General features: G+C 36.1%; 1 protein-coding gene across 3 annotated transcripts in view; it reads left to right on the forward strand.

The window, feature by feature from the left end:
* The first annotated feature begins 2,661 nt into the window (after nucleotides 1-2,661).
* DVL3 (dishevelled segment polarity protein 3) overlaps nucleotides 2,662-12,395 on the forward strand; it is a 569,022-nt gene continuing 559,288 nt past the window's right edge. For all 3 annotated transcript variants that reach the window (XM_053710326.1, XM_053710324.1, XM_053710325.1), the window contains exon 1: nucleotides 2,662-3,333. In XM_053710326.1, the coding sequence (XP_053566301.1) occupies nucleotides 3,173-3,333 (161 nt within the window). In that variant the 5' untranslated portion in view covers nucleotides 2,662-3,172. The remainder of the gene's footprint in view (nucleotides 3,334-12,395) is intronic.

Consider the following 12,395-nt stretch of genomic DNA (forward strand, 5'->3'; position numbering starts at 1 on the left):
TTGTTGTTAGCACACTCAACAGCACATTGTGTATTACATTTAAAGATTTGGTAAGGCAGCCATGTTTGCTGTAATGGTAAAAAAAAAAAAAAATTACAAAAAATAAATACTGCATAACAGTTATACAAAAGTTAAAACAGTGGCTCAGACAACTGGCGGATTATTCACTCAATAAATCCCTTGCTCTAAGTGCACTCTGAGTGTACACAGCTGTCTGAGCCACTATTTTTGTATAATTGCAATACTTTTTTAAAAAAAAAATTAGTATAATGTGCAGAGGTCCTGGACTCCAAAACCTTATTGTTACCAGCTTGTTAGTGTTACTTTAGTGTAGTGCGTTGATTTAATCACACTATGTAGGTTTTAGACCTTCTGTTTGCATATCTTAAAGGGACATGCAGGACTAGTGGAAAATAAAACCTGTTTAAGATTGACATACTGTGCATCCTACCAAGAATAAACATTAGTTTATTTATTATTGTGGTAATGAATTATTAGAGCATGTTGTATTGCACAAAAGATTTACTCCATTTAAGCTGAAACGGCTATCAATGATTTATCTAAATAAAAACTCCCATAATAGCAAATCTTGTAAAATGGAGTGTCACATTTGCAGTGTATCATGGTCACTTCATTGGGGCAAACATGGATTTGATACACTTAACCTTGTGGTATTTCACTGTGGCCCTGTATTTGGCGCGTGTCCCTGCCAGCCTTTTTCACATTTATACACGTTACCTGGCATTTTCCATGTGAGAAACTTTATCAGTGTTTCTAAAATCCAGTCCTCGGATGCCCAAAACTGGATATATTCTAAGGATATTCCTATTACAAATGTGTTCCAACAGTTGCTGGATGCTATATGGCATGTTGGAGGCTAAAGTACTTGTAGTCACTGGTATTTTGTGGGCAGAGGACTGTGTGGGAGGGACAGGACCGCAGCGGAAGGACAGGATTTTGGCATGACACAGGTGTATCAGGGCAGTGTGTAAGGCATACCTGGCTGGGCATGGCAGCAATTTTCATCCCATAAAATCAGACACTGAGGGGCTAGGGCCTTACCTCCCAACTGCCCCATATCCTGTGGGATTGTCACAGTGAGTAGCTGACTAGATCATGCAAGAAAATACAATCTGGCTGTTAGGGGTGCATAAGGGTAGAACTGAGAAACACTGATATTTGTCATACACTGAATTTTTACCTTAGCTACATCAGGGCAAAAAAATAAAATGTAGGGGCAACTGCAGGAATACCTCTTGCCAATGCTACGAGAACTCCCAGGGTAACATGTACCACAGGTTGAGAAACAAGGGAATCGACTATATAAGTCCATATAGAAACAACATTAAAAGGATACTAAACCCCATTTTTTTCTTTCATGATTCAGAGCATGCAATTCTAAGTGACTTTCAAATTGTCTTCTATTGTTCACTTTTCTTCGTTCTCGTGCTATCTTTATTTGAAAAGCATGAAAGTAAAGCTTAGGAGCAGGCCCATTTTTGGTTCAGTACCTGGGTAGCACTTGCTGATTGGTGGTTAAATGTAGCCACCAATTAGCAAGCGCTATCCAGGGTGCTGAACCTAAAATGGACCTGCTCCTAAGTTTTACATTCCTGCTTTTCAAATAAAGATAGCACATGAACAAAGAAAAATGGATAATAGAAGAAAATTTGAAAGTTGCTTAAAATTGCATGGTCTGTCTGAATCATGAAAGAAAAATATTGGGTTTAGTATCCTTTTAATGTTGTTTCTATATGGACTACTGAAAAATAAAAAAAATAAAAAAATTATTACATTGTATCTCATGGCCAACTTTAATTTCCTGATACGCTCTTTTGGTTTTTGCCTTTGTTTTTGGATGCATTGATGACTGTTTAGATACCCTTCTGGACGAATTACCTGTGCTTGATCTTTGGTGGGAGCATGCACATGCTGATGATCTTTTGGTTTGCTTTTCTCTTTCCTTCTTTTTCTGTTATTTTTTATTTCACCCCCTCATTCTCTTCTTCTTTATGCTTTTAAATCGATCTATTTTTCTCTGTCTCTATCAATCTCTCATTTGGACTGTATCTTCCTTTCTGTCTATCTTTGCCTGTATAAATCTTTTTCCTATGATATTTTTTGTGTCTTGCATTCACTCTTTCAATCTCTTTTCTTTATTTATATTTTTGTTGTCTCTACTAATAGCCATCAGTCTTTCTCTTACCGCTCGGAGATGTGGGAAGAAATTTCCATCCAATTGCCCCAAAATAGTACGAAAGCGGAAAGAGAAGTAAAAGAGGCGAGAGAATGGACAAATATTAAAAAAAAGAGTTAAAAATATCCCAGGTCCTTAACCTTATATATACGCTATTGGCTTAATATTGTGCGATAAAGATTTGTTCAAACAAAAATAAGGTAATTTCTTATTTTAAACTACAAATAATTAATATCTACAGTTGTGCAGAAACTAAACGGCAAAAATACATTACAAAGCCACTTTATACCAGGATTTTTAAAGATGGCCACTGCTGTGTTTTCCATAACTCAATTTCCTGCGACTAGAATCGGAAATCCGGTGTTGCTTTTGGGAGTTTTCTACCTACAGATCACATGACGTTAGACGAAGCTTGGTTCTGCGCATGTGTAATGTGAAGCAGCTGGCATTGTGTGTAACGCATGCGTAGATCTCTGGAGACGGACACCGAGTGACAGACATTCACCGGCTACTGGTGGAGATCACACCTCTAGCTGACATATTTGGGCCTGGAGTCGCAGACCGGGAGTCAGGGTTTGAGAAATAAAGCATTGATAGTGCAATGTGTGACAGGGAGTGACAGGCCACACACATAAAGTGCCTCTGTGCCCCCCGCAAACACAGCAGCTGTTTTCACTGCCCGTCACACACACAGGCTGTAACTGCACACATACTTTTTGCTGGCCCTCCTACACCACACTCACAAGCTGCTTCTCGACACTAAATGTACTGGTTAGTACTGTCACATACTCTATCCTCTCTATTACTCACTAGCTGTCTCTCTCTTTGTCACTTTCACTAGTTCAGAAACCACTGTCTCGCTCCTCATGGACCCTTTTGTATGACAGCTGTTGGGGCTGGGGCCCCCTTTCACATCTGGTTATAGTCACTCCTCTTTGTGTACCACTTTCACTATATTGCCCTAGCTGTGTCACAATGGGGGAGACCAAGGTCATATACCACCTGGATGAGCAGGAAACACCATACCTTGTGAAGCTTCCTGTACCCTCTGAACGGGTAACTCTTGGTGATTTTAAGGGTGTCCTCAACAAGCCTAACTACAAGTTCTTCTTCAAGTCAATGGACGATGACTTTGGGTGAGTAATATGTAATAGTCTCAGAATGGGGTACATTGTTGGATTGCTGACCAAATAAGAAGCATCAATTTTGCTTCAGACTGGGCCTGTATGCCTACATAAATAACTTGGAATGGTACAGTTAGACACTGGATCATATGCTTATATGATTTGATTGGCCTAGAAGATTTATGCAAATTGGCAACATTCTGTTGTATACTGTCACTTTCTAAGGTGATGGTGGCCTGCACTTATATTCCTGATGATATGGTACCAAAGTGCATTGCACTCTTTTTATCTATAAGAATGACTTACGGTTTCCTTCTGCCAATACAGTGTTCAGAGTAGCATTCCCAGGCATAGTTGTTTATTTCACTTTTGGCATTCAACTTAGCATGTAAATTGTAGACTCAATTGTTTCCACAGCAGGTTTGATGGAAAGAGCAGTAGTTTTTACATTTCACGTGATGCCATTATAGGAGACGATTTCTAGTTTGACCATTTTTATGCCCAAAACAATGTTTATTATATGTTAGCTTAAAATAACAAATGTTTTTAAGACATTTCATGTGACACACTAGAAGTATAGGTCAATGATGGGTTTGGCATTGGTTGTTACTAATACCATAGGTTGTATACTGTCTCTTTCTTGTTTTATGTCAGAAATTCCAATTGAATAAAGAAGTGCCTACATAAATTGAAACCAAGAATTAAAAAAAAAAAAAAAAAAAAATTATTAAAGGGTAACCCCCCCCCCCCCCAAAAGTCTGCTTTATGCAGTAGCGGATTTCTGGACACTGCCAGGCCAATTCATGTTTTCTTTTTATGTTCCAGTACCAAAGACTGATCACTGTTAATGACTGATCTCAATTTTGTTTTTATTAAATATTCAGAAAAGGTAACAAGCAATGTCTTTTTCTTTAAATTATGTTAATTACATAGATATAGAGCTTTGTCTTCGTTTAAATAGTTTTGCTTTTGGAAAATACGGTCAACAGAAGATTAAACCTTTCGTTATTAAAATAAGTAATCTGTCCTCTTGTTAGCTCCTCAACAATGTAGTCTTTTGAGCATGACAGAGTTTAATTTAATTATAGAATGAATTTTCACTCACTACAAATCATATCCCCATTGGAAAAAAAAAAAAAAATCTTGAAATTGTTACCATCTAGCCTGGCTTGAGGTCTATGTTTTTTCTTTAGTGACTTGTTGCTCAGTTTACACAGTTTTAAAGCTCTTGAAGAGAGGTTAAAAGTGCATGACATTGCATTTAATATAATTTATTATTACAGTTTATAATTTGCTTTTCTATAAATAACTTGATATAGGATTCTTGTTACTTCAAATAGCTAGTGTGCTTTTAGAGGTATATAAAAAAACCCTGAGATAAAAAGTGTGTATGTGTGTGTGTATATATTCATAAATCCAATCTTATTTTGAAATGCAAACCGTATGTCTGTCTTCTCTGTCTGTGTCTTTGGTTTCTGTTTTTTTATGTTCTAAAATGCAAATACTGTAATAGTCTATATTTATTTAAAACAACCAATATTACAGTTCTGATTACAGTACTGTACTATCTTTCAGAGGGTACTATGTATACAAAAGTATTAAAAATTATATAAAACTTTCTTTTAGATTGCTGTATTATGACAAGTAAATTTTGCCTATATGACATAAGATATTGTTGCTTACACTTGGTACAATTCTCTCTCCAAACTGTCCCATTTTAAAGATGCAAATATTTCAAAATCCAAACTAATCGGAAATCAAAACCTTTTCTGGTTCCTTGCAGTTTGGATACATGTGTATGTATAATAAATTCGAGAATATTTAAAGACCAAGTTACAATGTTTTAGAGGATACACACGTTTGAAATAAATGTGTTTAGTAATGCATTGTTTTTCTGTACACTGTGCTTGGTGACGTCCTGTCTGAGCTAGTTATGTTAATGGTACTAAAGCTGTGTTGGTTGCTGACTGTGCCTTACTGTTAGGGTATGGTCCCTGTTTAATACTTTCTGTCTGTTCAGCTGTCATTACAAAGCATTCTTCTAAACTCTTCTCAGGCTTTTGTCTGAGGAGGGAGTGCATAGTTGCAAGAGGCAGCACTGGTGTGTCAGACATCCAGGAACAGTTTGGAAAAAGTAACCATGCCTTCCTTCCCAATGTAAACAGTGACAAAGGTTGCTGAATGTAGGCTGCCCATGCCACCTGCACAGTGTATATAGCAGCACAGCAGGAGGGGAGGGTATGCTGCTTCATTAGTTGTGCTGCCTCCTTAGAGCCGTTAACACCACCAATTGGTCTTCCTTGCTTGTTATTTAAATTCACTAAGTTAAGCAATGTACATGCCATTGTCACTGTTGTGTAAGACGAGTGCTAGCTATAAATAAGTGCACTCATAGCAACCAGACGTGTACAGAGCAGCCATACAGCGTTTAGGTCAGATTAAGTAGGCATTAAAATGAAGAAGTGTTTTCATGATACTTTGTTTGTATTGTGATAACATGGTGCCTTTTTTTTTTTTTTTAACTAAATAATTTGTTCAGATCAGGATAGGTTTTAGATACAGTTACGTGAAAAAGAAAGTACACCCTCTTTGAATTCTATGGTTTTATGTATCAGGACATAACAACAATCATCTGGTCCTTAGCAGGTCTTAAAATTAGGTAAATACAAACTCAGATGAACACCACCACATTACATATTACACAGTGGCATGATTTATTTAAAAAATAAAGCCAAAATGGAGAAACCATATGTGGAAGTACACCTTATGATTTAATAGCTTGTAGAACGACCTTTAGCAGCAATAACTTGAAGTAATAATTTTCTGTATGACTTTAATCAGTCTCTCACATCGTTGTGGAGGAAGCTTGGCCCACTCTTCTTTACAACATTGCTTCCGTACATTGAGGTTTGCGGGCATTCCTTTATGCACAGCTTTTTTTAAGGTCCCGCCACATCATTTCAATCTGGTTAGGGTCTGGACTTTGACTGGGCCATTGCAACACCGATTAGTGCTCCCTTACCATATGAAGGCAGATGCTGTCTGTCCTCTGGTTGCTGCTCTCACTGTCTGAGCTAACAGCGTGGACTGCAGCATGGGCCACTGTGCTGGGCTTAGGTACTACGTCAGCACAGTACGCTGGGCTAAATACTATGTAACTTAATGCCTATGTTCATATGGCATAAGGGTTTAAATACACAACGTTTGAAAGTCGGTAGTATTAAAATGACATTCTCTAACAAAACTTACATTATTATGGTCCTTTGAATATAACTTTCATTGCTTAATCTAATAGGGGATGATAAAAATTTACCACATTTAAACAACATTTTTGTTATTTTGCTTGTGGGGTAGGTACACCAACAGAGCTGTTGAGTTGTCATTATCCTCCAGTGAGCTACTTTCCTACAGACAAGTTGTTGAAAAAAACATGACTTTCAGTTTCCAAATCAAATGGAGCAGGTGTAACATTCAAAAACATATTTTTAAGTGTCAAGTAGTGTTGTTGCACATGTGTGACAGAAATGTCATACGATTAATGGCCATTTTATCCTACACTGTCTCCGATTAAAGGAATTTAGTAAATGTTATTATACTCTAGTATATACATTGTGTACTTTGATATGTTATTACATTTTATTGATTGCATTATGTATACCTTTGATTTAACACGCATTTAAATCTGTGGGATCACATGCAATCAGTAATACGCAGATATGTAACAAACAGGATTGAGGGCAATGCTGTAAAATAAACAAAAAATACAACACTGTGGGTCTGTTATGACAAATGTACGGCTTATGCCTGTCTTTTATGTTTATATAAAAGTGTATTCTACACTTTGTTGCTTTGGAAAAAGAAAACTTAACATGACACAAGTGATAACTGAATTCCACTAGTTGCTTTAGTGAGAGAGATGATATGTGCTTGGCATTGCCCATCCCTGTCATGGAGGAAAACAGTCTTGTATATTGGATCTGGGTCCTTTTGGATGGCATCCTACCCATTAAAGCAGTGTTTCTCAACTCCAGTCCTTAGGAACCTTAACAAGACAGATCTTCATTATGTTTTTACTAGAGCACAGTTGAAATAATAAGCTGATGGGTGAGATGATTATTTCAACTGTGCTCTAAATAAGATACAATGAATATCTGGCCTGTTAAGGGTCATGAGGACTGGGTTTGGGAAACACTACATTAAAGGGTCAGTGTAAATATAAAATACTCATAACCTTTTGTACACAGTGCACAAGACTACTTCTGCCCTTATCACAAGCTATGACGATTATTACAGTGCTGTAGCAAAAGACCTAAACTGGCAAAGTAGAGAAGGCAACAAGCATGCCCCCTTAGTTCCAGAAAGGAATATAGGTCGCTTGATAACTCCTTTTAACCATTTCAGCATGCCCACAGTTTTTTGCAAGGACTACAACGCTGAGCCTACTTTAAAAGAACAGGTTGTATTTGACAGACTCCTTCTGCATCAGAGACCTAAATTCACCTTCTTAAACCTTCCCCATGGATCCAAATGCTGCTCAAATTGGATAGGGGCATGCCAGACCCCTAAATTATGAGAATATTCCGTCCTGGCCAAAAGATGTTGGAATTTAACAGCAAAAAGTTAAAAATTGTAAATATGTATTGCTGTTTTTAGTAGATTAACAGCAACTTCTTAATAGTTCTGTAAGCTGTAATTTTAAGAGCCCCTTTCTTCAAAACATTAGGGATTTGTATTGTTTGTTGCTGTATAAATTAAATGCTTTAAGAAGTATATGCAGGACTTTTGCAGTATAGTGTACAACTGTACTATTCAAGAATACAAAGAAAATACTTAAAGGGGCAGTAAAAGCAAAACCTTTATTATCCAGATACAGTATATATATCATTGTGAACTATTTTCTAATTTACTTCTATGACTTACTTTGCTTTGTTCTCTTGGCATGCTTTGTTGAACAATGTACCAAGGTAGGCTTTAAGAGCAGCTATGCTCTACTGCTAATTGCTGGCTGCTCCTATACATCTCTTGTTATTGGCTCACCTAATGTTTTCAGCTAGCTCCATGTAGTGCATTACTGCTCTTTTAATACAGGGTTCCAAAAGAATGAAGGAAATTTTATAATAGAAGTAAATTAGAAAATTCTAAAAAAAAATGTTCCAGAGTTGATTTATTTAATTTATATAGTAAGACTCAATTTAAATAATTGTTTGTACATAAAGACTCTTTATGGTTGTTTTAATCTTAATAGTCACAATTAGATGATGGTTTCATTTTTAGAATTTTTCAGATTAGCTTTACTTTTTTTATCAGAAAATTACTGCACTGGTTATAAACCATTAGAAATACATAACTCGCCTCACAATAATTTCATTATTATCTATCTCCAGTTTTATAGGTTAGTCATTTATAATTGAACAACTTTTCTGCTGTACTTTATTGGAAGGATAAAAATAATCATTAACGTTATACAGATTGGGATCGCGGCATGGAGTGCATGCCTAGCATCATAGGGACACCCCCCTGACCCGATCCCAACATTGAAATCTCACAATCGTACATTTTAATTTGTTTAAATAGGAGCATTGTTCCGATGTAGACAATTTAGACCCGACACAAAAGGGTTAACTAAAACAATAACATTATATGTTTCACTTTTTTTCTGCTTGCCCTCCCTACTCACACTTAGCTCCTTGTGTAGATATATTCCACTCCAAACAATCTTCTGTTAATTGAACTTCTTGAAACCTAGTGGTAATGGGATTCATTCTGTGTACATAAATTTGCAGAGGAACAATTAAAGATTTTTCTTTCATGTTTCTTAGAGAGAATACAATTTCAAATAACTTTCCAATTTGCTTTGTTCTTTTGGTATTCTTTGTTGAAGAAGTATCAATGCATTACTGTGAGCTAGGTAACGCATTGGACTAGCCAAGAAAATGAGGCATATATGTGCAGCCACCAATCAGCAGCGCCTGAGCCTACCTAGGGGTCCATTTCAGCAAAGGATACCAAGAGAACAAAGCAAATTACATATTAGAAGTAAATTGGAAAGTTGCTTAAAAATCGCATGCTCTGTCTGAATCATGAAAGAAAAAAATGTGGGTTTTATCTTCCTTTTTAAGGTCTTTTTTTTGCAAATTTTACATTGATGGATGAATGGGAATAATTTACCAAAAAAACTAAAACATTTCATCCATGCATACATATCATTCTGCTACATAATTAAAAGGTCAGTCTAGTAAACAATAAACTTTCATGAGTCAGATAGGACATGCCATTTTAAACAACTTTCCAATTTACTTTTATTATCAAATTTGCTTTGTTCTTTTGGTATTATTTGTTGAAAGCTAAACCTAGGTAGGCTCATATGCTAATTTCTAAGCCCTTGAAGGCCACCTCTTATTTCAGTGCATTTTGACCGTTTTTTACAGCTAGACAGCACTACTTCATATGTGCCATATAGATAACATTGTACTGATTGGCTAAAGTGCAAGTCTATCAAAATAACTGAAATAAGGGGGCAGTCTGCAGAGCCTTTGATACAAGGTAATCACAAAGGTAAAAAGTGTATTAATATAACCGTGTTGGTTATGCAATACTGGGGAATGGTAATTAAAGGGATTATCTATCTTTTTAAACAATAAACATGTTTAAGTAGACTGTCCCTTTAAAAACTAATTCTTATTTTACAATGAATAACCTTTGGAGTATAATATACATTAAAGTGAAAGTCAATCCTAGCGTTTGTGAAATGCTAGGATTGACCATTGAAACAAATAAAGGTGACTTTCATTCATGAAGTATTATGCTGAAAGCCCCTTTTACTTGTTTCAAGCGTTCGACGTTCTGAGCTGCTAAGGAAGCCCACGGCAGAACGCTGTTTTGTTAGAGAGGTGATGTTTTCACCTCTTAGCCAATAGCCGTGCAGGAAATCTGGCTTGGCGCCCTTCAAACAAATAAAGGAGCTTTCTGCATGAAGTATTTTATACTTCATGAATGAAAGTCTCCTTTATTTGTTTCAATAGTCAATCCTAGCGTTTCACAAACGCTAGAATTGACTTTCACTTTAAATAGAAAGCTATCTTTAGATGGATTTTTTTTGCAAAACGCATTTTATTAAAAAAAAGTCTAATTTTAAATAAAAATAAATAAATCGGATTTAAATAACAAAATCATATTTTTTATCTACAATCTGTCTGAATCATAGCAGTACAATTTTTGGGTTTCATGACCCTTTTTAAAACCTCTAAAAGTTGTAATTTGTGCTAATTAAAACTGAGTAAATAAACAAACTGCAGTGAGTATTGCTCATTCTTGCAGATTGGTAAGTATAACAGCTGCAAGGTTCTGTTTGTTTAGTAGTATGTTCAATATAACAGCTGTGTGATTCTTTAGGACAGGAGGGTCCAACCGTGAGGTGCTGCATCAGGATAATTTTGCTCACTTGCAGGGACTTTATTTTAATAAACCCCTAGACACGTTAGGTGTGTCCTAAAAGCGATGGGCTTAAATGCCTTTAGCACAGCATGGAACCTCCTACCTTTTTTGTCGTCCTGTTCCCTCCTGGTTTTTGGCAATAGAAAATCTGACTGGGCCGTGTGCCTAGCATCGTAAGCAATCCCCCATGATCTGATCCTGGCCTTGAAATTACATAATAGCATAGGCGATTGTGTGTTTTCTATTTTCAAGCAAATGTTTACATCAGAACTTCATTCCAATGTTCAACACTTGCCCCCGGCATTAAGAGTTAAAATAAAGATTTATATAATTATATATAAAATATTTAGCAGCTCTGAACTGATTTAAGACAAGGGTTAATATCCATGGAGTAGTAATGCATGTTATTATATCACCCACTTCTTATAGATAAGCATTGCAGTGTTAACTAGAAATTAAATTTAAAAGTTCAGATCATGTGATTTTTGAGAGACTTTTTAATTCACTTCAAACTTACTTTGTTCTGTTGGTATCATTTCAAGCATGTCTAGGTAAGCTTAGAAGCAGAAATGCACTACTGGGAGCTAGCTGGTGATTGGTGGCTACACACATATGCCTCTTGTGTTTGATTAACAAGATGTTTTAAGACTTTAACTGTGCTTTACACATTAGAGAATTTTCTTTTTGCACTTTTATATCCCTTTAAGACTGACATAATCATGTAAAATGCATATCCAGATAAGAATAAAGTAGCTGCACTTTTCTTGCTTTATTATATTACCTGCATTAAATAATGTACTATATTATATCCCTCTCTCTTTGCAAGATCAGAATATCACCCAACTTATGCTTCAAACTTCATGAATAAGTCTCATGTGTGGGTTTTCTTGCCGCAAATTGCTTAACCATAATGCAATTCATCCATGTGTTGGTCATAAGCACTGTTATGCAGCCCCTCTATAAGTGTATCAGAATACAGCTCTTGTTCTACCAGTCGTTAAACAATGAGGAATGCATGTTTAAAAGGTTGTTTTATAATTGCATACAGGGTAGCATTTGTAGCAAGAACTTCATTTATATCAATATTTTGAACTTGAAGGTGACCAGATCCAATTTTTTGGGACCTCCCATTACGCAGGTTAAGAAACATTTTTGTTCAGCACTACTGTTTATTCAAATCAAGTATAGATGCTGCTTTCCAGTCTTTTTGTCACTCATCTCACTTTACTTCAAAAAGTGATTCTTCCGAGAAGGAAGTACACCCAGCATCATCTTCCCAAAGTTAAGAGCTGCTGGCGTATGGACATCTGTGTGTTCACAAAGAAAGACATAAAATCAAAAAAGAAAAAAGCCACATTAAACACAGCAGTCCCACTTATTTACCATAATTATTAAAAACCATTCCCTAGTTGCAGAATATTTTGTTAGAGGTGACTTTTTCGAGAACAGACACATACTAAACACATACTAAATGTGTGCAACAAACATTGAAAACCTGGCTAACTTTAGCTTAATATTGACTTGAATTTCAACTGGGTTGTCAGTAAAATCAGCCGGGTTCTGGGGAGAACACTGCTTTTTTTTTCTCTTGTGTATAAATCTTTTCACTGCTTGATTTTTTTATACATTTGTTAGCCAGA

Source organism: Bombina bombina, chromosome 4 (genome assembly GCF_027579735.1).
Source record: "Bombina bombina isolate aBomBom1 chromosome 4, aBomBom1.pri, whole genome shotgun sequence".
In the NCBI taxonomy this organism is placed as follows: domain Eukaryota; kingdom Metazoa; phylum Chordata; class Amphibia; order Anura; family Bombinatoridae; genus Bombina; species Bombina bombina.